Source organism: Gracilinanus agilis, chromosome 5 (assembly GCF_016433145.1).
Source record: "Gracilinanus agilis isolate LMUSP501 chromosome 5, AgileGrace, whole genome shotgun sequence".
NCBI classification, from domain to species: Eukaryota; Metazoa; Chordata; class Mammalia; order Didelphimorphia; family Didelphidae; genus Gracilinanus; species Gracilinanus agilis.
In genome coordinates, this window is record NC_058134.1 from 60,388,799 (window position 1) to 60,414,690 (window position 25,892).

Sequence of the window (25,892 nt, forward strand, 5' to 3'; positions counted from 1 at the left end):
TTCAAGACTGATTTAGCTTTAAAGAAACATGCAAAAGTTACAGATCTTTAAATGTACATCAGTAGCTCTGTTGCAGTGGCCACTCAAGCATTTAGAGATGATATAAAAGTATAATGAAGAAAAATCAGTCCCATTGAGGAATATATTAAATTGGAAAAAAAGAAAGATTTTTTTTCAATTTTCATTATTCTAGTATTTGTGTTGTCTTTCACCCAGAAAACATTTTCTTTTATTAACATTAGCAGTTGGAAGATTTTTTTTCTGTTAGATTGGTCTTATGTCTCTTTCAAAAATCAAGAACACATATAGTACTGCCCAAGAATCCATAGCAACCTTTTTCCAGTGTCTAGTCTTTGCTAATTTTTCAAGGATAAATTATTCCCTTTTGTAGCAATAGTTTTTCAGTTCAGTATTTTTTCTATTTTCATCACAATTTCATTTTTGATTGAATGTACCTATAGTTTTTTTTCATTATGAGATTGAATAATCCTTAAATTTGTGACTGCTTCATACCAACAGCCACTACAATGGTTACTAGTCATTGAAGAGTACACTTAAAGAGCTATGATGTTTGTTTATTTTCTTGAAGTTATATCAATCTTGACAATTAGAGAAAAAAATAGAACAATAAAGAACAAGAAAACAAGTATGTATGGCATAAAATCCAACACTGAACTTTCAGATGGAGATACCAGATCAAACAGCTTTCTTCATGTTAAAGTCATATGTTTTAAGCCTAACATAGTAGCACCTAAAACACACATTCATGATCACTTCTATCACAAAATGAACTATTTCAAAATTATTGCTTCTGCATTGCTGTTCTTATATCACTTGTTATATATGCCATATAAATATTTTGTGGCACTTTGGGTTGTAGCTGAAAATACATTATTTAAAGGCCTGTTTCCAACCTTCTCATAAATATTGCTATAACCAGGTCACCTAATTCTAATATGCAGGTCTGTATCCATTTACATGTACATGTAAATAAGTGAGTAGATACAAAAAAGGAGAGATACATATGCACACACACACATATATACATATATACATATATATATACATATATATGGAATTATTCTAGTTGTACCTTGACATTTTACCTATATATATATATATTTTTTTTTTTTTATTTTTTTAAACCCTTAACTTCTGTGTATTGGCTCCTTGGTGGAAGAGCGGTAAGGGTGGGCAATGAGGGTCAAGTGGCTTGCCCAGGGTCACACAGCTGGGAAGTGTCTGAGGCCAGATTTGAACCTAGTACCTCCAGTCTCTAGGCCTGACTCTCAATCCACTGAGCTACCCAGCTGCCCCCTTACCTATATATTTTAAAGGTGGCTTTCAGTTGCAAGAATTCATCTGCATTCATTTTATGTAAGTCAAGATACCTACAAATGTGTATAATAATAGGATCTATTCTTCTAGTGTTTTAAATTTAACAAAGTTCTTTGCTTTAAAAAAACCCTGTCAACTTATAAGCATTATTCTCATTTTGCAAATGAGCTGTAGGGAGACTAAATAATTATCCTAAGGTCTTGAAAAGCCCAGATTTTGAACATGGTATCTTATTCCATACACTTATCTTTCTCCACCATACCATACTTCCTTCCTAAGTTGCATGACCACTGGACATATTAATAATCATCCTAGAAAAATAAAGGTAAGAAATATGAAATGTGTTTTACTGCCTCCTCTAACATCTCTAATATCCATCATATTCAATTTTAAGTTGCTTTTTTCCTAGTCTCAAAATTTCGTATTTGAAATTGTTATATTTCTAGTGTAAAAGATATTCTAAGGAAATGTCTTCTTCCTTTAGGTTTATTGTAAGCTCTTTATTGAATGGAGGACAGCATATAGGAAGAGAAAGCAAAGAAATTCCAGAGGAAAAAAGAGAAGTAGAAATCCCAAGATGCAGAAATTATGTCTCCAATAAAGAAGGGTGGAAACTCTCAAAGAGAGATAAGATGTACATTATTAGTGAATGACATATTAATTCCATAGAAAGGGCATAAATTATTTCCCATCTACAACTGGGGAAACATCATTTTGTATGCCGGAGCTTTTTTAGTTGTAAGTAGAAGACATTGAAGGACTCTTGCTTCTTCATTCTGTATTTCTCTAACTATTTTATTACCCTCCTGATACCTTCTTTTCTACTTTAAAATTTACTTTCCTATCATTTTATCTTACGACATTCCTTGGAGAGACTCTTGCAACTTTCACAACCTTTTTGTTGTCATGGAATTTCAAGCTCTCTAATCAGAAAGAGAAAAAAAAAATAAAATTCACTCCTAAAAGAGTAGCTTGTCTCTCTGCCCCTTAATAAATACATAGTAAAAGTTGTGTTCCAACTTATGCTATTCATTTGCTTTCAGTGAATGTCTTAGAGTAAAAACAAAATTGATTATATAACATATTAAATTTTATGAAGGATTTTATAAATATTATTTCATTTAATCCTTATAGCAAACCTGTGTTATAAATGCTACAGATGTTATTATTGTTATTGCTCTCCCTATCATTATTATTTTCATTTTTCAGAGGAAGCATCGAAAACTTAGAGAGGTTAAAAGAATTCTTTATGATCCCACAACCATATTAGTAGGTGGTAACTAAGGTCTGTTTCTAGGAAAAGAAAAATTATATTATTTCTCTTTGTCCACTTCCAAATTGGAAAATATGGAAATTTAGCTTAAATAAAAATTAAGCGTGAGATTACATACCAGGTATGAAATTAATTTTCATAAGTGTTGTCCTGGATTGAAAATAAGCATTCAAGCACATTGCATATGCTTTCTTTTGAAGTAAAAAATGTTCTCATGTTTTCTAAGGTATATGATCAATTAAAATTTTCTGAAATGGTTTGTAATAAAGCCAGTTTTTAACAGCCTCCAAATGGAAGTAATCAATGGAGAGATAATATAGCAGTATATTTTATAGATTTAAGGCAAACAATGTGAATAAACAGAATGGTAAACTATGAATGGTCAGATGAAAGATTGTTCCAACATATTAATAGGAAAGAGACATGCAAATAAAATAAAATCTAAGGTTTCACTTCACACCTAGAAAATTGGTAAAGATGAGAAAAGATGGACATAGTTAATATTAAAGGGCCTGTGGAAATATAGGCATACTAATATTTATTCTATTGGCAGAACTCTGAATTGGTTCACCAATTCTGAAAAGCAATTTGGAATCTAAAAAAAACTTAACATATCCATATCATTTTACTTGAGATCCCAAAGCTGAGCTTATACCCAAAGGAGGTCACAGATAGAAATAAAAAAAAATATTCATAGCATTGTTTCTTGTGGTAGCAAAGAATAACTTCAAAGGGTATGCCTTTCAAAAGGGATTAGCTAGGCAAAGTCTTTGCTGGAATGTCTGGCCCATAATTAAGTCAGTTAAATTAATGAGCACGTATTAAGCACCTGCCACTTTCTGAGCACTGTGCTAAGCCATGAGAATGCACAGAAATCAAAAACAACAACAAGAAAAACAGTACCTATATTCAAGGTACTCACAGTCTCATAAGGGAAACTGAAAAGGAGTAGGAATAAACTGGTTATATATAAGGTAAGAACTTAAAGGTCATATCATAGGAAAAAGTATTCAGATTAAGGAGAACTGGAAAAGATTTATGATAGAAGGTCAGACTTTAGCTGAGACTTGATGGGAGCTAAGGAAGCAAGGACGGAGAAAGTTTCTGTTCTGAGTCAGATAAGAGTGTTGTGTGGGAGGACCATCAAGAAGACCATTATCACTCGATTACCGCCAGGTTGTGGAGATCCATTAAGCCAAAGAGACAATTTCATATTTGATTTTAGAACTGATAGGGAATCTATAGAACTTATTAAATTGAGATTGTGACTTAGTCAAAATACATATATGAAGATCAATTTACAACTCAGTGTGGAAGAGTCTAGATTGGAGAGGTCTGAGACAGGGAGACCAATTAGCGGATTGTTGAAATAGTCCAGTCATAAAGTGAAATGATTTACATGAGAATGGTGTCTGTATGAAACAATGGAAGGGAAAGATATTATGAAGGTAATTAAGATAAGACTTGGCAACTAATTAGATATGGTGATGACAAAGAGAAAGAATTTCAAAATGATATCCAGATGGAAAGTCTAGGTGCCTGGGAATATAGTGGAATCCCTAACCAAAGGGAAGTTTGAAAGAGCAAAGGATTTAGGCGATAGAATCATGAATTCAGTTTTGGACATGTTCAGTTTAATATGTCTTCAGGATATGTAGCTTAAGATGTCTAGTGAATTATTGGGGATGGGAAACTGCTAATTAGGATAAAATTTAAGTTTGAATAAGTACATTTCAGAATCATCAGCATAGAGGTGACAATCAAAACCATAGAAACTAATAGTAGTGTAGAAGAAAATGAAAAGAAGATCCTGGATAGATTGAGGTGGAGTGGAGTGGGGCTTAGGGTGTGAAAGACACTCACAGTAGTTGTAACCCAATTGAAGATTTAGCAAAGGTACAAAGAAATGGTCAGACAGATAAGAGGAAAATTGGGAGAGAAACTATTTTCTTTCTCATCCTTCCTATATCCTTGTACTCACTACGACCTGGAAACTGATGACTTTTTTTTTTCTGGCTACCCTTTCCAGTCCTGGGTACACTTCATTTATCCCCTGGACTTATTGGTGGTGGCTCTTTACTAATACATCACTACTTCTAGACTCTTTTTACCATCATCACTCAATAGCATTCCCTCCTTTGAAGCCCATACTACCATACTATTTAAATGTACCACTTATCCAGGAACTGGTGGCTTTTACTGACCTTCAGAACATTAACCTTCCTTTACTAATAAGTTCAGGATCTGACTTACAGTATATCTCTCCACAACTACTTCTCTCATAAAAGGGCAATTCATTATACACAAGGATGCTTCTTCAAATACTCTAAACTCCCAGTCCCTTAATCTATTTAGTTATAATGGACTACCCATCTATTCCACATCAGCTAGGAGAAAAATAGTCATACTCTTAATCTTCCCATCACCCATAAGTGATACCTCTTCACTAAAAAATAAAGGAAGTATCCACCAATAACTCCCTTGTCTCCTCTCCTACTCATGTTACGTACTGTAGATAACTCCTTTCATTACATTCTTTTTCATTATTGTCTTACATGTACAGATAGATCACCATAAGGGAAATCCTCTATATGTAGCTTTGATCACATCTCCTCTCCTATCTTAAGGAGATTTACCCCTTCTATCATTCCCCCTTCTTCTAATCATTAATCTCTCCATATCTATTCATTCCTTCCAAGGTAACTAATCCCACAAGATAGTCCCATCTTAAAAGAAAAAAAAAACTTTTTTAACCATCTCCAACAGCTACCATTCTTATTCTCTCCTCTCCTTTTTGTATACAGTTCTTATTTTATTTTTTTATTTTTAAACATTTTTTATATTTTGGGAAAAATTTGAGTTCCAAATCCTTTCTCTCTAGCCACACCCCACCCACTGAGTTACCTTATATATATGAAGTCATGCAAAACATTTCCATTTCATACAGGTTTCAAAAAATAACAATAAATAAAAATAAAATGAAAACTATATTTCAGTCTGTACTCTGAATTCATCGATTTTTCTCTATGAAGGTGGATTTGGATAAAATTCTTGAGGAGCTATCTCTAATAGATTCTTCCTTTTCTTATCCTCCCCTTCATTTCTAAAATATGTTTTCTAAAAATTATTTTTTTAAAAAAATATGATTGCTCATCTTATCATTAAACTGAAACTATACTTTCCAAATTCTTCAAAGTTCTGTTAATTGTCAGGTCTAAGGACTGTCCACCCTCATCCAGTTTTTTTACTCATCTTGATCACTTTGCAGTTTTTAACACTCCCCTCCCCTCCTGGATACTGGCTCTACTCTAGGCTTTTGTGACAATGTCCTTTTCTGGTTCTTTCTCTATTTGTTTGGCTTCTTGTCAGGACATTGGTTCTTGCTCTATGTCTTCTGTGTACCAAAGTTTCTGCCTTGGTCCTCTTATGCACCTATACTATCTGTTGGGATATCATAAGCTATCTTGAATCTTATCATTATGCAGGTGACTAATATAGACAAAAAAACAGAAAGATGATTGATATAGATTAAAAATAGATATATGGATGAGAGAAAGACACCCCACACTGGAGCAGATATAAATATAATGGCTATAGATATTGATTAGAAGTAGAAATACACAGAACATGATAGATAGAGATATATCACTGATATCTTTCCTGACCTCTTTTCTTCTATTTGTCTTTCTTTGTATCCTTGACACGACACATTACATGACACATATTAACCAATTAATAAATGCTCATTCAATGACTGACAAAATATGATAGAATAATATTGCATTATAAGAAATAATGAATAGAAGGAATTTAGAAAAATATGGAATCAAGATGAACCACTATAAAGTGAAATAAGAAGAACCAAGAAATCATTATCCATGTTGACTACAGTAAAGTAAGTGAAAATAATAATCAAGAAGAAAAAAAGAATTCTTTTTTAATGATAATGGTCAAGTTTCAATCTGGAGAACCCAAGAAGCATTTAATGAGTTAGTTAATGCTCACTGTATTCCAGGCACCTAGCTAAGCAATGATTGGAAAAATTTATTTCTAATTCCTTTTTACCGAGGTTGGGGACATTGATGTAGAGTATTTCAAAGATAGTCAGGTATGTTTGATGGGTTTCTGTGGCTTGCTTTTTTTCTTCTCTCTCTTTTTAAATATTTTTTTAATTTCATAAAGGATGACTTAGGGGAGACATAGGACTATATTTGGAAATGAACATAATAAAAATTAAGTAGCAACAATTATTGTTAAAATGTAATCAAAATTAAAGACTTTGCATTTAAAAAGGAGAACATGATGAGAAGAGGAAAATTAAAGTGAATTCTCCCCAAGAGCAAAATGCTTAGGAAAAAATATCTTTCTTATGAAGACAAAAGCAACCTGTGTTCTTATACTATTCAGCAGAGATTTTTACAATTTTCTTTTAAAGAAAAAGAAGATATCTTAGAAAAGGAAGTTGAAAAGTATCTGGAACATTGGAGCTTCCTTTTTTTGACAGTTGATCTCCATTTGATAGTTGAAAAGGGGGAAAACATCTTTTAACTAGTATACAGTATGAAAAGGTCTTTGACACTGAGCAAACCTTAAGGGGAGAAGACAAATTGCCAGGAGGAACTTTTTTAAAGGAAAATATATCAAATAGGTGAAGAAAGAGAACCTTCTATCCAATTTCATCTCCAAGCACCAAGATAAATATAACCGATAAGAGAGGAAAAATTTAATAATTATTGGGAAAACAGTATTATTCATTTTATTTGAAAAGTAGTTAGAAATTTTTACTTTTGTTTAATGAGCATTTTGTTAAATCTCTGCAAATATAATGATAAAAAGGAAATTCCAACCTTCAATGATCTTATATTCAATGAGTGACATGTGATAGAGACAGAGAAGTAAATACAAAATAATTTCAGGAGATTAAGAAAATAACAACTGGAAAGTTTAGGAAAGACCTTTGATTTGAGAGTTTCAAGAGAAGGAAGATGTGAATTCTAGCTGAATGAACATTTGAGCAAGGGTTAGAGATATGGGCATAGACCCTGTAAATTGGCAAGAAGGGAAGACAATGTGAGATCAAGAATGGAGGATGGACAATTTTTCCTATAGCTCAGGGTAGGGAGGAAATAATGGGGAGGGGGGTAGTGATCTATCCAGAGGGAATGGAAAGAAAACTAGAAATGAAGGAGGTGAATAAAGTTTTCCCTTTATTCTTTCATTCCCCTTCTCCTTGTCCCACACTCTGTGAGTTCACACACCCAACAGTTCAGTTGGAGTACCCAAGAAGTGACCTATAAGCAAACAAACAAGCAAAACTAACAAGCAAAGAGGCATATGATTTTTTAAATCGCCACTGCTAGTTTTTTGGTAGCTAGCCTCCTGATATAAAACCAGAAAAGTATGTGCAATATATGCCCTCTTTTATAATAAAATGAATATGGAAATATTAATTACATGATAGCACAAATTTTAAACTATATCAGATTATTTGCTCTCTTGAGAAGGGAGGATGCAAGGGAGGAAAGGAAAGAAGCTGGGTCACAGAATGTCAGAAAACAAATGTTAAAAATTGTTTCAATTTGTAAGTGGGAAAAAATACAATTAAATACTACTAGGCACAAAAAGAAAAGAAAACAAGATGAGGAAATGATGGTATTTGACCCACTTCTTGCCTCCCTTTATCTGGGTGAGATGGGCAGACACCTTTAATTATATATTTTTAAATGTTTAAAAACATTTGATGGACTTAATCTTCTTAAACTATCTATGGTTGACCTTGGATTTATATTCCCATAATCAAAAGGAATGAAGGAACACTTCTGGACCCCTCCAGGGAGAGAACAACTTTTTCTAGCACTGAGATAGGATTTCTCTCTGTCCTTTTCTCTAGCTTAAGCAGGAACCATTTCATTACACTTCTAATGGTAGAAACACTATGGAGTTGGGCCATTTTTTAAAATATCTGCTTATTAAGAAATAAGACTAACATCATGATAAAAAGTTGCACAGCCATAGAGGACAGCTTGTATAGAGCACAGAATTAGGAGATGGTAAGTTAAATCCAAAGAATACCTAGTAGACCAGGGTAGCTAGATAAAATCAATTTTGAAACGTGAATTGGAGATTGTTTAAATTTTATGTCAGACCAAAGAACTCATATTTGATCCTTGAAAGAATAGAAACCACTAGGGGAGATACTTTGTAGAAACTATTGTTGTTATTCAGTTGCAGCAATCGTGTCTGACTCTTCATGACCTGATTTTGGGATTTTCTTTGCAAAGATATTAAAGTGGTTTGCTATTTCCTTCTCCATCTCATTTTCACAGATGAGAAAACTGAGGCAAACACTGTTAAATGATTTGACCAGAGTCACACAGCCAGGAAGCGTCTGAGGCCAGATTTGAACCCAAGACCTCCTCTCTCCAAACCTGGCTTTCAATCCACCGAGCCACTCAGCTGCCCTCGAAACAAGTATTTTTTTGAGAAAAGATCTCAGTTCATTTTTAAATCTAGAATTAGAATTTTGAAAATTATATTTTTCAAATGTCAAATTGATCTTACTGTAACTTCAGGGACTTCATTTGTCATAATACTGTACTTAAATAGCAGAGCTATTCCCACCACCACCAAATACAGAGTGATAACAGCTCTCTTTGTCAGAGAGAATGCACTGGATGCATTAGATGGCTTTGGTTTTGTCTTAAGGTTAAATGACGAGAACTTGGTTTCTCTCCATCTACATTAATTACAACCACGTTCATGTCTTGCCACCCTTCCCCCTTCCAAAAAAAAAAAAGTAATATGAATAGCTATTCCTGTTAATGTTGCTAGGTTTTGTGGCTAATGATGTTGTCCTCTCTCCTGAGGGAGGGTTTGCAGGGTGTGGCTTTGGCAGGGGGACAAGTGGGAAACCTCTGGAGCAATTCTGCATCATGTGAATTAATGTAGCAAAACTAACTGGTTATCCATGTGATCTGGCTTTGTGACCCTGGATGATTAATCCTTTCCTTTCCTTTCTGTGGTATTTTTTGGTTATGTTAGAAAACCCAAGTCTCTGAACTTATTTCACCCAAACATATGGTTCATCTGGTTTTTTTAAGTATTTGGAACTGCCTCTTTGTACACTTAGAATTTCTCCCCTTTAATTGGTTCCTCCTTTCTGGAGCTCTTCTTGTTTGGGCTTGTTTTGTTTGATTCGGTTCTTTGTCAAGTTGGCTTTTAACACCAGCAGAACTAGTAGTGACAACAGGAAGATTTACAGAATCATGTTTCACCCTTGCCTGCTTATTTGTAGTCTGTTGTCTGTCTTCGGTGTGTGCCTCTGCCTCTGCCTCTGTCTCTCTTTCTCACCAGGTAGCACTTTGCTTGGCACATGGGAACTAAGCACTTTTCTAAATAATTCATTATATATAATTGATTTATCATCTCCTATTCTGCAATTATTGCAAAGTAATCTTAAGGTCTAATGCAGTGCAGATATATTGTCCCATGCTGCAGCTAGTAGTTATTAATTTCCAATCTGAGTAATCTTCAGTGAGATTAACCAAAAACAAATATAACAAGAATGTGATTAATAGTATTTGCTAATATTCAGCAAAATTATCTACATAAATAGTTTCAGCTCCATCCGGTGTCCCTGGTGTAAGATACTTGACCTAGTATCAGCTCCTTCGTGAAAAAAGAAATATATTTATATATTGTATAAAAGAAGAGGAAAGTGATTTGTACAAAGTGTGTGGGACTAACCATGACCACATTTCACATGTTCTAGCTACCCATGCCCCTCATTTCTTAAGAGAATTAGTGTTTCCTTCATTTAGGATGCAGAATTTCTGTTCTCAATAGCTGACTGCATCCCTGGAGGGTTATGTTATATTGACTGAAAACTCCAGGGATGGCCCTGAAGGATTTGGGAGATATTGTTGCTGTCGTTGTTACTTTTTTCCCCTCACAATATTGCACATTAGCCCACTTCAGTGCGGTTCCTACCATGATAATCAGTTGTTATTCATTAGTAAGTTAGATTTAATTATCTTTAAGTAAGGAGTCTTTACTAGGGTAGAATAATAAGACATATTGTTATAAAATATTTCCTCTACCAACATCTATGATGCGGTTTTCCACAAAACAAAGACCAGGGAAAAGTGGACTCGAGCTTAACAGAACCATGTGACAAAGAGGTTAACTTACTGCTCCTTGAAGTTCCTTGGCTAGAGTCCTCAAGATGTTCTTAAATATGATACCACTTTTCTTCTGGATTCCTTATAGAGCTTTGAATCTGCCTTTTGTAGCTGCATGTAGTCCATCCTCAGTTCCCCAATGTTGCCTGTGCTTCATAGATGTCATGGCACACTCACATATATGTGTATGTAAACGCTGTGTGTATGAACAATATACACATATTCCTACACACATGTGTAAACATATGTATTGAAAATCTATGAACACAAGAAACTGAGGCAAAAAAATGGAAGTATGATCAATTTATTAGCAAGGTTAGCAATTAACAATAAATGAGATCAATGACTCCTCAGTAATGAGAGACCCTGAATTTTCAGAGCATTTTTATAGCCATAAATGAGAAGCATCATCACAATGAGGAACATATAACAATAAATGAGGAACATTAATCCTAATTTGAGGAATGTGATATCAATACTTGTGAGCATTCATACTTTCTCATTGTTTGGAGTATTTCAGAATGTTCCATTATCATCATAGAAAACTCTTCTATGTTGGGAATAAGGATAGTCCCCAAGAATGAGAAGCAACAGTCAAAGAATGAAGTTTCCTAGTCTACAAGTTACAGAATGAAGCTTTTCAAAGACTTTTACTAGAAATGGGAAACTTAGCCTGTTAGCTAAGAGCTCAGCTCCATAAAAATTGTCAGAGCACAGTCTTACACAAAAGCCAAAATCTTACTTTCTGTCTTAGAATTGATACTAATTATTGTTTCCAAGGCAGAAGAGTGGTAGGGGCTATGCATCTGGGGTTAAGTGACTTGCCAAAGATCACACCACTAAGTGTCTAAGGCTAGATTTGAACCTTGGACCTCCCAGCTCCTGGCCTGGCTCTTTATCTACTGAGTTACCCAGTTGCCCTCTGCTCATATTCTTCTTCATCTACAATGATTTCATAAGTGGAAAATTGAAACTTTATTAGCATTCTACAATGCACATACATATGTCATATGTGCATATACACATACACATAGAAGGGGAGAGAACTGTCCCCCTAACCCTCTCCCTCTTCTAAGATCAGGTCATCAGTCATATGAATAAAGAAAGGAGGAAATGGAAGAGAAGACAAAAATAACTCATATGGATCTATATTTAGACCTTATTCTACACCTCAATCCTTTGTTCCCAGTCTCTTCCTTTGTGATGATCATAGTCAGATAAAAATATTGATGGATACAGAGATATAGACAAAGACAGATAATGATTGATAACTTTCTCCATCAAGGAATTCTAAGGCTTAAAACAACTGTAACACTAGCATGTTCCTCTTCTGAAAAAAAAATAGCCAATGAATGCATTGTATCTTCTATTTTCTTTACATTTCAATCAATTGTGTCAACAAGACAACAAGTATTTATTAAGTATTTACTGTGTTTCAGATGCTGTGCTAAGCCATGGTAATATAGAGGAATACAGAAACAATTGAGTGATATAAAGATGTTTTCTCTAAGAATATAATTTGTGAAAGCTTGTTTACTTTTTAATACCTTCATGAAGGAAACTCTCAATACATGTATGAATTACTATGAAAAAATTTTGTCAAAATGGGAAATTTATTATACAGAACTGTGGTTGAATTACTACATTTTTGGTAGTAATAATGTTTTGAGGTCTGAAGAAGGTCATTACTGACTAGAGAAAGGCCTCATGGAATAAATGTTATTTGATTCACTTTCTTCAATCTTTATCATCCCATAATTGATTTTCTTTTTACATTTTCCCACATTGCTTTATTTGCTTGATACTTGTCATTGTTGCTCATAATGTTCTATTGCATTCATTTGCCAGAGTTTAACTAGTCCGGTAATGGCAAACCTATGACACCTGTGTCAGCACTGACACATGTAGCCATTTTCTATGACACACAGCTACATGCGGCCACATCAGAGAAGTTTGGGGCCGCATGCCGAGGATGAAACATTTGATATAGTGTAGTGTAGACACTCTGTGCACTATAGATGACAATCCTACCTATATTAATTTACCCATTTTGGTTTATTAAATACAGTTACATATTACAATTATACATTTTTGTTATTTAAACTATAAATACTGTGAAATTATGTTTTGTTTTTTTTCTCAAAGTGACACACCACCCGAGTTATCCTCGGTTTTTTGGCAAGTTTTTACACACCAAGCTCAAAAGGTTGCCCATCCCTGAACTAGGCCCTCATCCCTAGACATCTAGATTATTTGCAATCCTTTTCTATTAAAAGTAATTTCTCCCAACTTAAAAAAAAACAACAACAACCAACAATCTTCACATCTCATGCTTTGATAATGTTAGGATAATGTTCCACAGAAAGAACTCATCGAGTAAAAAGATATGAAAAGATTCATAAATCTTCCCCAAATATGTTTCCAATTCACATCTTCATAGAGATATATCTGTTCTTCCCTACCAGCCCTGAATTTTTTCACCAAGCTTTATTTTCAGTATTTTTTTTGCCATATCCCCTCTTCCCCTTTCCCACCACACGTACCATGGTGTATGCTAACCTGGGTGGAAGGATCTTACAAAGTTCTTCATATAATTTCTCCAATTCTTAATCCTATCCACCAGCTGTGGTTATTTGAATTATAATTATCTTCACAGTGGTCATTTTGCTTATGCCTGGCATGAACACTCCAAGGCTAAATCATCAAGCATGCTGTAAAATGGTGTTTCATCATTCTTTGGATACATTCTAAAGCAAGGATGGTCTAATGAAAACATCCAGTCATTTATCACTTGAATTAAGCAGAATCAACAAAGCAAGCCTATCAGTCCTACAAGTACTAATGGGCTGATTAGCATGCCAACAGTTAAATGTTGATAGAAGGCAGGAGAAATGGATGATTCATAGATCACTTTGTCCCACTTCCATTTTCTGTCCCTATATCACTAAAACTGAAGAAGCAAAAAGAAAGTAGCCTCCTAAGAGTTAAGGATGTTTATTGTTTATCCCTTCCATGAATAAACTTAGTAAACAAATTCATAACTCTGGCCAGGATGCTGGTGATGAGCTACTTTTATGGTAGTTACAATCTTTCACTGGTATTCAAAGTATCTGGAAGGACTCTAGAATTTTTGCTCTGCTAATATAGCCTTTGAAAATCAAGGATTCTAATTTGAGGACTGTAGAAGGGAAAGAGAAGGTGAAGGCAAAAGAAGCAAAGGGTTGAGGTCAACCTCTGAACTGAACCAGCAGGGGAGAAAAAAAAGACATAAATTCCAACTAAAGGCATAAGCAGGCCCCTGACACCCTATCTAGAATGATTAAAGAGAATAAAAAATAAAATTAGATATCTTGAGGAATAAAGGAAATATAATTTAAATAGCTTAGAACAGAAAGCAAAAATCTTATGCAAGTAGTAAAATCTCTGTAAAAAAATTGAGCATATAGAACTTAATTCCATAGACAAAATTAAGTTTAAAAAAATAATGAATATGTAAGCTACTTGCTGTCATTGAATACAACTTGGGCAAAGATACCTCGAGAATTATAAGAATTCCTGAAAAACATGAACAAATGGAGAAAAATAAAGAAAGTTTGATTACATATTATGAGAAATTGTAGCTACTCTGAACTTTTAGAAACAAAAGGTAAAGTGATCATAAAAAAATAAAAACCTCCAGAGAGAAATCCCCAAACTAAAACCAATTAGAAATATTCAAGTCCTGTGATAATGAGATTAAATCTTCCTTGCCCATTCTCAAATCTAATCACAAAAGTGTAAACAACTCAGCTTAACTCTCAAATGGGGAGGTCTGTGACCCACATGTGTAAGAATGGATGATGAATCAGAATTTACTGACTGCTTCCTGGGCAATCCTAAGAAAGGCTTCTGTTGTGATTGGACACGTAAACTGGAAGGGAGGCACGGAAATGAGGAAAGAAATAGCCTGAATAAATTAAAAGAACTTCCAGGGCTCATCTCTTTTTGGCTCTTGGCTGCCAGCTTCTTGGTGTGATGGGTGACTAGGACCTGGAGGAGCTCTAACCGCTGGTTGAGACCTTGGACTAAGTGAGACTGCTGTTAATCTCTCCCTTGGAATTACAGGTGGTGAGTGTAAAGACTAAATCTTGGACTTCTCTAAAGGAACTGCTCTCTCAAAAGAGACTTTGTGACTGAAGCTTCTGCTTCATTCATCTCTGGCCCCCTGGCCTTGGGCTCAAGGCTGAGCCCCCTTTGACTGAGGACTAATTAGATCTGCCTGAGTTGAACAAGAGGACCTGAGCAAATTACTTAGTGTGTTAGATTATTTATCCTGTCCTATCCTCTCTCTGATTTTCTTATTTTCTCTTTCTCTTCTCATTTGTAAATAAACTTCCATAAAAGTCATTTTGACTTGAGGTTATTTTTTAATTGGGGGTTGATAATTATTCAATTCCATGTTGACCAAACTTTTTAATATTCACCCAACCAAAACCTCCTTTTCCCCCTTACAGTCCAAATCCAAAATTTCTAGATCAGAGAGAAAAAAATATTGTAAGCAGTCTGGAAAAAGGAATTCACATACCAAAGAACCTGAGTCAGTATCATATTTTCATAAAAGAAAAATTCCTGGGATATAACATTCCAAAATATAAAGTAGAAATGCACACATATGTGTATATACATATATATATATATATGTAACACAGTAGAATAGAGATAAATTAATGTAAAATAAAAATATTCTGTAAGAAATGGTGAAAAAAATCAAAGAAACCTGAGATGGTTTATATGAACTTATGGAGAGTAATGTGAATAGAACTAGAGATTATTCTACACATTGACCACATGATGATAGAGAAAAATAACTGAAAGACTTAAGCACTCTGAAAAGCATTTTCTATCAATTACAAATCCAGAGAAGTACAAGTTCTTTATGTGCCACCTATATCACATTAGGCAAGTCACTTCACTCTTCAATTTGCTCATCTGTAAAATAAGGGTAGGGAAGAAGTTGAACTAGACAGCCTCTAACATATCCTGTCCTTTCCAGAAAATTTATGATTGATGTTCTGACATGTGAATAGAAAGAATCATTATAGACTTCTAAGTTTACCATTTTTTTTTACCAAATTAATGTTATTAATTCAAGTGTAAGATGACCAGCCATTTAAATTCTGATTATCTTTTTCAAAATGTATTGGCATTTTCTGAATGTTCCTAAGGGATTTTGCACACTTTCAAAAGAACAGGAAGAATAATATCTAGCACTTTTTGCATATGTAGAAACACATATTAATATTAATGGACATTCTTTAGGGACCACAAATGGTCATTTTATTTCACTTTTATGTTGTCATGATGATGTTCCTGTAATTCTTTGCTCTAAGAATCTCAATGGATCTCTTTTATTTCAGTAGTGTAACATGCTTGCAGATGTTTTGGTAGCTTTGAATAAGTAGCTTTAACAGTATTGTTTTGTTGTTGTTTTTTCTGAATCAAGTGTATATAACCAACATAAATCTACAATTTTAATAACAAAAGTTTATTTATAAACCAATAGAACTAATTATTAAATGAAATTAATATTATAATCATATCTATATATTTTGTTGTTGCAACACTGAGGGGAACCAAGCACAAATAGCACTAACACTAGTTTATAATGGGTTATATTCATGACTACTTTAAGTCAGTTTCACATTTTTTGCCATTACAGTCTTAGGATCATATTTTCCTCCTGTGCATTTTTCTGAAAAATTATAGAGAGTTCCTTATGCTCCTTCATCCTCTTTTGTCCTTTAAACCTTGTTAAGGGAGTTACTAATCCTTTTACTTACAATCAGACTGAACCACAATTGTCTACATTGATATTGATCAATCATTCTTGGAATGCATTCTGATTTCTCTTTCACATGTTGTCCATAGCTTAACTATGCCAGAGAAACTCTTCTCTCCTCACCGCCATCTGAATCAATCATTGAAAATAATGTTTTCCTACCACGTCCATCTCACAATGTTCTTTCTTAGCAGTATCCCTCTTCCTGGTAGCTATACCCACTGACACTGAAAGGATTTTCTGTTTCCCCATTAAGTGAATTACTTTAGGGGTACACACATTCTCCAAATTAAAATTGGCATATCCAGATCAGAATTATCCTCACTCTATCTGATGCATTGACATTTCTTTCACAGGCTTTGTGAAACCTGAATTATCTCTTTGCAGCTATCATCAAAATGATTTTTCCCCTGCTGGCTTGAGCTACTCACTCATATATTCCATTTGGCCACAAAAGTGAAATATCTTATAGTTAAAACAAACTTTTGTAGAGTCGAGAATTTTTTAAGAAAATAGAATCTGTGGAGCTCATCTTGTCTAGTTCATCATTATTTAGAAAAATTTACAAAAAATAAGTTTTTCATCCCACTTACGTATAATGGGTAAGTAATCATTTTTCCTTGAAAATTTGGGGCTTAAAAAAGTTATATACTTTCCCTAGGCTTATCTTTTGTGCTTACCACATTGCATCTTCTACTTTTAATACCTCTCTCAATGAAATTTTAAGCTCCCTGCAAGTTCTATGTTTTATTTAATTTTGTATCTTCAGTGCCAAGCACTGTGTCTTGCTTATATTGGGTTCTGAATAAAACTATATTGAACTGAATTAAGGAAGGATCACAAAAAGCATTATTTAAGTGATTATTGTGTTTTAAGAACTATGAATAGAAAAAAAGTTTAACAGATTCTGTTTTTAAGGAGCTCATATTCTAATTGGGGGAGACAGCATATAAGAGCAAGTGAGCTGTAGGGCAGATTGAAAAGCTTATGATTCCAAAATCCAATCAATATTCATACCCCAGGTGGCAGTGGATAGGGAGTGGGAGAGAGGGACATAGGTTTGAGAGAACATAAATAGAGAATAGAATCTGGTAAGACTGTGGTATCTTAGGATGCAGTGGCTGGGCAGATTTTAAAATCTACAGCTCTTCCATCTCCCTTGATAAAGAAGAGTTAGTGAATTCCATTTCATCTAGGCATCCAGGAAATTAGCAGTCAAGATGTTAGATGGGTTACCAGACAAATATTGTGTGGTGTGATGGGTATAATGGAGAGATAAGCATCTGCACCCATGAAGATGAGTCTTCTTGCCTTCAGTTTGGGATTGGTTGAACTAATTTGAATCAGGCTAATAACACACACAAATTTCACACAAATGGAACTATCAACCTATAGTGGCCCCATGCTGGGGTTGATCATAATTATCAAAACCCATGCTATTTTAGACCATAAGTTCTCAGCATTACAAATACTAAAAATGATCTGTACTCTAGTCAGTTCCAGAGCTTCCTTCAGAAATACAAATATCAGTTCTTTCATGCCTTCTCATTCTGTATAATTCATATTCCTATCCTTCCATGGATCTTCTATGGAAGATCTATCCAAAATATTACTGACTTTCTCCTCAGTCTTTTAAATTTTGGACAATGCCAGTGTAGCATATAGGCCATACGTTTCTTGCCCCTCTCTCCTACCATGGTTATTTTGCTTCCTTTTCCATCCATACAATTATTCAAAGATAATCATTTAAAAATTACCTTCTATTCTAGAATTAAGACTAGATATTCCAAGGCAGAAGAGTGACAAGGACTAGGTAATGGGAGTTAAGTGACTTGCCCAAGGTATCTGAAGCCTGATTTGAACCCATTTCCAGACATGGCTCCCTATCTACTGACCTATCTAGTTTTCCTAGATAACATCTCTTTAAGATCATTTCTCTTCAAGCAAGTCCTTGTTACTAGAGTCATTAAATTTAGAGCTACCATGTGACTTTGCATATCCTCCTTGGTTATCTGCAGTATTGATCCTGCCATGATTGTGTTCTATTCATTCTGTGATTTGCAACTGTAGTATCCACAGTAAATTATCTTTTCTATTGTAAAATTGAGACTCTTTGCAGCAGGGGGCAGTTCAAGATCATGGAGAGGTCAGTAGATTTCACATGCAGAATGTAATGTCCACCAATTACTGTTAACTTGCGTGGAGATAAGATAGTCCTTTACTTAGGTTAAAAGAAAAGGATCATGCATTGTTTTGTTGTCTGTTTCCCCCCACCATCATCATGACCATAATGGGCCAGGATCTTGTCTGGCATCGTGTTTCCTAAAGAATTTAAAATGTAGAGGAGCTTTGGAGTCTCTCTAGTTGCTGTAAGGCTAGAGTAGGTCATATCCAAACCTTGAAACCATGAAAATACCAGATCAGTATTCCTCATTTCAGTAATTAATACTAATTTTGAATCAGAGCAACTGGGATCAACTCAAATATTTACAGCTAATAGATATAGTTGGCACTGAAGATATAATAATAGGCTATGGTTCAAAAGACCTGAGTTAAAACTGGGCCACAGATATTTAGTAGCTATAAGTAGCTAGGAGAGTCCCTTAAGTAATCATGACTCAGTTTCCTCAACTCTAAAATGGAAATGATAATTGAATATTTCTCCCAGAGTTGGTGAGAATTGGTTGGTAATATCTGTAAAAATGCTTAGTTTTACAAATTAATTGTGTGCTTAATAAATACTGGGTTTTTTTTCCTTTCCTTTTTACCTTTTGGATCTCAGGAAATGGGAGAAATTCACTTAATATCTTTGTGCCTCATTTTTCTCATTTGTGAAATGAAGCTTTGGGACTAGGTCCCTTCTAGCTCTAAATNGAGAGGAGAGGAGAGGAGAGGAGAGGAGAGGAGAGGAGAGGAGAGGAGAGGAGGAGAGGGGAGAGGAGGAGAAGGGAGGGGAGGGGAGGGGAGAGGAGAGGAGGGCAGAAGGGAGACAAAAAGCAAGATGAATAGAAAGAAAAGATGACTAAGATCATGAAAACAAAAAAATATGGAATAAAAAGTAGTTAGGACGGGGCAGCTGGGTAGCTAAGTGTATTGAGAGCCAGGCCTAGAGATGGGAGGCCCTAGGTTCAAATCTGGCCTCAGACACTTCCCAGCTGTGTGACCCTGGGCAAGTCACTTCACCCCCATTGCCTACCCTTACCACTCTTCTGCCTTGGAGCCAATACACAGGTATGAGTTAAATACAGGAAGGTATGAGTTTAAAAAAAAGTAGTTAGAAGAAGGAATGGGAAAAAAGAAAAAAGAGGAACTCACTTCTTCATTTGATGATTTTAAGAAGCAGGCGCTTTCATAGTTAAACTTTGCCCTGGACACTGTGGGTCCACAGATTCATAAATGATTCCCCTGTGTTCTCTTTGGCCAAAACACTGAGATCTTAAAATCACATGCATACATTTGAAGATTTTTTTAAGTATACTTTTTGTCACTTCTTTAACTCAGCTGCCTTCATCTGGAATTCTGAGGGTTCAGAGTTCAAATTACATTTGTTTTCAGGAATGTGGTGACTTTTGGAATCTTCTTATCTTTATTAATGGTAATGTATTCATTTAAAGTAAGGACTTGTTGGCTAGACAATGTGTCTCTCTCCTTATTTTCTACAAGATGTAACTTGAAAATATACTTGAAAGCCTCTTTTAATCCCTAACATTCTGTGTGACACTATGTTTTAAAGGAAACCTGAAGAAACAGCTTACGCGTTTGCCAACCCTATGTATGAAGATGGGAGCCGTTCAGAGAAAATTGAGGTAGGTGGCCGTGAGGCCTGCATTATTCCAGTGATGGAAAATCTAAAACCGCAATATTGTTCTTACATGTTTCCACATCACAAATGAACAAAGTTCTTTTGTGGAGTTATTTGAACTAGGAAAATGAAGATTTCAATTTCTTTAAATTCCCAATGGGACATTTTTGGCTCAAGTAGATTCTCAATATGCTAGTAAAGTCAGTTCAGTGTTAAGTGACTCTCTGTGGTTACTTTTCAGATTCAAACAGTGCTGACAAATCTGGAAAATATCAGTTTAAGCCACAGAGTATTAGTCAGCTATTCACAGCAAATGTCCACTGGATGCCCTCCAGTTGTTTTTTTTTTTTCTTATCCCACAAGTAATAAAGGGGGGAAAATGTGTTCAACAGATATTCACTCTCATTCAAATTAAACTATGTAGAATGGGGTCCATTACCTAGATAGTTCAAAAGGAGTAGAAAAGGAAATTAAAGTGTGCAACACCTACTTAGTCTCATTTTGAGGCCACCTCTTATCAGTGTGATAAGAATGAGGTGAGAAAGGCAATGGCAAAGAAAATTTCTTATCCTTTCCTCAAGCAATTAATGTGAGATTGCACTTGAGCATTAAATAGGATTAGCTGTGACACATCACTTAGGTTCTGCAAAAGTTTCTTTACATCTGATTTTAGACATTAGATCAGCTTCACTTCCTTACAAATGTGGACTTTTAGCAACCTCGACTTTGGATTGTCCCCATTTTTCTCACGTTCGTGGACCCTGTGTAATTATATTTGGGCAATTTGGTTGTTGCTAGTGAGTTGAAAACTCCAACTGGGGTTTTCTTGGCAAAGATACTGGAATAGTTTGCCATTTACTTCTCCAGCTCATTTTAAAGATGAGGCACCGAGTCAAACTGGGTTAATTGAGTTGCCCAGGATCACAAAACTAGTGTCTGAGGCCTCATTGGAATGCATGAAGATGAGTTTTCATGTTTCAAAGCCCAGCGCTCTATCCATTGTACTACCTAACTGACCCACTTGAGTGATAGTCAGCCCATCTAGTCTTTTCTTATCTGGAGACTGAAAAAAAGAAGCAATGTGTCAGATCAGACTTTTTCTTCCTGGGCAGTTTACAGAGCCCCAGGCAGTACAATTGAAACCCAGGGCAACTCTTGATTTTTTCTTTCTTTTTGTCTCTTTAAAGAAAGAGGTGATATAGCTCTTAATAATTCTTCTAGTAGGAGTGAAAACAAAGGGTAAGATATTTCCCAGAGCATGAAGTAAATTAACTCGGGGTGATTCATGCTGCCAATCAGGACATATGGTAAAACTGTAAGTGTATCCCCAGTCTAGAGATGAAAAACCAGAGATAAATATTTTAGAAACTAACTTGGATGTACTTTCATTATTGAGCTGAGAGACTTACATAAACATTTTGATTCTGATTGAAGAAAAAGGAAAGAATCTAATATCATTTCATCTTTAAATTAGTTTAACTTTCAGCATCTGAAAAGTACAAATGTTATGCTGAATCCAATCAGGGTCTTTCTTGGCTGATATCATGTTCTCTGAGATAATATCTAAATGTAGTCCCTGGTTTAAAATGTGGAGGTAATGCTGCTGGCCATCTTTTAAAGGCTACGGGGAGTAATGTCTTCCCAAGGATACAAATCAGTGTCTCTCCTTGGCAAGCACATACAGAGGTATGTACCAAGAACACTTTGCAAGATGCTATCCAGTGTGTACACACAGCAGTCCATTTAAAGACTGAAAGGAACTGCAGACAAAATTTATTTTACTTTTCTGGGCAGCTAAAAGAATTCCAGCTGTCTTCTGTACTCCTCATTCCTTTCCCTAAGAATGACAAGAGAGTCCCTCTCTCTGAATCCTGAATTTTGTTTCCAAATTAAGTTGTACCATTAAAAAATAATAATTTTTATGAACTGAAACAAGACAATTCAACCTGCCATCTAGCAAAGGGTACGCGTTCTTGCATTGAATGTGGACTTGGATTTGTTATGTTTTTGCTTTCTAAAACAAAAGACTAATTTTCTCATTTCCTTACCTTTGTGTCCCTAGGACATAGAGGAAAATCAACTATTCTAATATGTACATTCTATAGAAAATATTCCATTAATTTAAAAGTTTGAAAGAAAATACATTATTATATGTTCAAAAGACCAAAGGTTACTTATTCTTTCCCTCCTCTTTGAACTATTCTGCTGGTATCATGTCTAATGTCTTGGAGTGGTTATATTATTCAATGCCATACAAGGATGATAGGATTATTGATTTCAAGCTAGAAGGAACTTTTAGTAGCTGTCAAAAATATCCTCTTCATTTCAATAAACTGAATCCCAACAAAATTAATGACTTCACACAGGTTCACATACCTAGTAGTAGGAGGAGATAAGATGTAAATTCAGGTGTTCTGGATTCCAAGCCCTTCCCTCTTTCTATTTAGCTACTAAGGTTCTAATTCTGCCTTTAATACATAATAGCTTTTTTACCATAAGCAAGCCAGTGATCCCATTGCTCCTAGGCAACTCGGTATAAATAATATAGATGATAGGCTAGGAGAATGAAATGATAAATTGTGTATGGGAATTTGGAGCTTAACTCAAATCTCCCCAGTTCTTCTACTACACCTGTCCAAAAATATCATGTGTGCAAATATGCTGTTCCAGAATGGCCAGCTATACACTTTGGAGAAAACAAACAAACAAACAGGTGGTCCACATTCAATTTCTTGGTGCCTTATCATCTCATTGCCAGCAAAACTGTGGAAGGAAAAAGTAATCCCAAGGCAGAGAATCTAGTCTTTAATCAGTGATGCTTTTCCACAAATGATCTGGGAGCATAAAGCAGGAACTGGGAAGTTCTCTAGCCAGTTAGAAATCCAGAATTCAGACTCACCCTTCAAGGTGTACGTGTGTATGTGTGTGTGTGTGTGTGTACTGAGCCATTTTTAAAGAATATCCTGATGATTCTATTGGAAAGTAAGAAGTTTTTCCTGTAGGCTGTTCCTAACTTCTCAGAGCTTCAACTCCTCTGTCTGTATATTCAAGTTAACAGCAAGCACCTAACTTCACAGGGATATCTGAACTTTTCTAATATCTACATACAACCACTTTCCTTGTATCCAGATGGATGGCAGCCACTGTAGGTGCTTTTCCAGTGCAATATTCATTGAAGGATAGGAGTTATTCATGCCTACTGCTTTCTGCTAATTCCTTCCTTCTTCCCTACTTCCTCTACCTCCCTCCCCCCTTTAAAAATCCCCCATTCCATTTCCTCTCCCTTTCACAAATAGAGAAACACAATAAGCCCAGTGATCAGGACACAGCTGGGAAGACTGCCGTGAACTTCATTAGAGTAATTTTAGCTCAACTACTTAATGCATCTCATATAGATCACAGGGTCTTTGTTTGACCCTTATCCTGAAGAGTCCACTTTCTCTAGAAGCTTTATTTAAGGCCAAAACACAAGATGTTTAGCTTGGGCAGCAAATTATTTCCCCAAAGTAAAATTCATTAAGAATCTAGTTATGTTTTGGCTTGAATCTTCGAGATGGATCTGGTTATTTTCACTTAAAATTCAAACTCTTTAAATGTGTTTTTTTTCTCCTTTTAGACTTCTGACTATTCCTTTGCCAATCCTTTGTATGGTGCTACCTGAAGAAACCAGGAGAATATTTCTAATCATCTTCAACAGTCAAATAAAATACAATTAATTCAGTTTGTCAAGTTGATAGAAAATCCCAATTTCTAAAATTGACTAGAAATCATATTGCATACAACAGTAATGAGCAAAAATGAATGAGATTGCTCATGTGAGCTGCACCATTAAAACCCTTTTTATTGAGAATCATACATTTTCTGAAACTATTGTTCTGATCTTCATGCTAGCATAGGGTCAGATAGGTAACTATATTTTCATTATGCAAACAGCACAAATTCCACTGTATTAATAAAAGCATTTCACTTAATCAAAGCCAGCTTTCTCGTTTTCCAAGTGTTTTGATTTTGTTGCTGTCATTGAAAAAATAAGAACTTAAATTTTTCAAACTCTGAGCTCTACAGAGACTTTAAAATGCTTATTTTAATGTTTGAGGGATCAGAAGCAAAGGGGGAACTAGCAGAGCATCCAAATAAGCAGAACCAACTAGATCAAAGCAATTTTAAAGAGAATTAAAAGAGTCTCCAGTCCTGCATGTTGAGCACAAATAAGGTCAGTTAATATTCTACCCTTACCTTCTGAAAGACATAAAAGCTTTTGCATTAATTTAACAAAAAAATTCTTAATGGAGGCTTATGTCTTTATCCAAAACTTTTGACCCAGGAGAAATTTTCTCCTTACGGGGGTAGAAGACGGGAGAGTGTATATGTGGCAGAGGGCAAGAAGAGTAAATATCTAATTTTTATTAAGCGAATGATTGCATGGATTAACCTCTCTCATAGCGTGGATGTCAGTCTTGTTGATCTTCTGTCTCTCTGAAAGTTGCTTTATTCAGGCCCTGAAGTGATTCCCTTAAAGAAATACACGAATGATTTAACTTAAACCAACTTGATGAAGAAGTGCATGTACAAAAGTTTCTTACACAAGAAGAAGAATACAGATTAGGCAGCTGGAATTGGCCCTGTTTCCTTTGCAGAGATTTGGGGGATTCATGAGACATATAATTCCTCATTATGAAAGTCAATGAAGTGAAAACTGAGGATAATCAACAGAAAGTAAAAAGTGAGCAACAATTCAGAAATCATTGAAATTTCTCCTTGAAACCTGGTGGTTTGCAAAATGTTCAAATCAACAATTGTTGAAAGTGTTTCATTATTAAAAGATGCTTTATTAATGGTTTCCCTTTTTCTCATGTTGGTACATCATTGTAACACATTGCTGGGCCTAGAGTCAGGAAGACTTGAGTTCAAATTTGACCTAAGATATTTATTAGCTTAAAAAATCCTGACAAGCCACTTAACTTCTTTTCTTCTCATTTTTTTCTTTTATTGTTTTTTAGAAAAATTTTCCATGGTTACATGATTCATGCTCTTACTTTCCCCTTCACCCCCTGACCTCCTCCCCCCCTCCATAGCCGATGCGCATTTCCATTGGTTTTAACATGTGTCATCTATCAAGACCTATTTCCACATTATTGACAGTTGCATCTCATTTTTTAATAGTAAAATGGAGATAATGACAGTATATACCTTGCAGGGTTATGAAGAGGATCAAATGAGATAATATATGTAAGGCACTAAGCAAAGGTCCTGGCGCCTAGCAGACACCTAATAAATGCTTTTTCCTTATATTCCCCCAAGAAACCATGGAACTTTCTTATAACAAATAAACTGAGTCAAATAATTCAGTAATCATGCCAACTGAATGGCAGCAATTGTGAAGGATATTTTTATTGGAACAATATGTCTTATTAGTGCTTCCTTTTGCTTATGTTGCTATAGCATGTGGTGCAAGAGATAGAGCTCTGAGCTTCAGCTCAA

General features: G+C 35.0%; 1 protein-coding gene across 1 annotated transcript in view; it reads left to right on the forward strand.

Moving 5' to 3' along the window:
* Positions 1–25,251, forward strand: part of MALRD1 (MAM and LDL receptor class A domain containing 1) — an 892,965-nt gene extending 867,714 nt beyond the window's left edge. Inside the window, 3 exon segments of the mRNA XM_044678926.1 lie at positions 20,343–20,415; positions 22,032–22,097; positions 24,028–25,251. Coding sequence (XP_044534861.1) covers positions 20,343–20,415; positions 22,032–22,097; positions 24,028–24,072 — 184 coding nt within the window. The 3' untranslated portion in view covers positions 24,073–25,251.
* Positions 25,252–25,892: the final 641 nt, after the last annotated feature.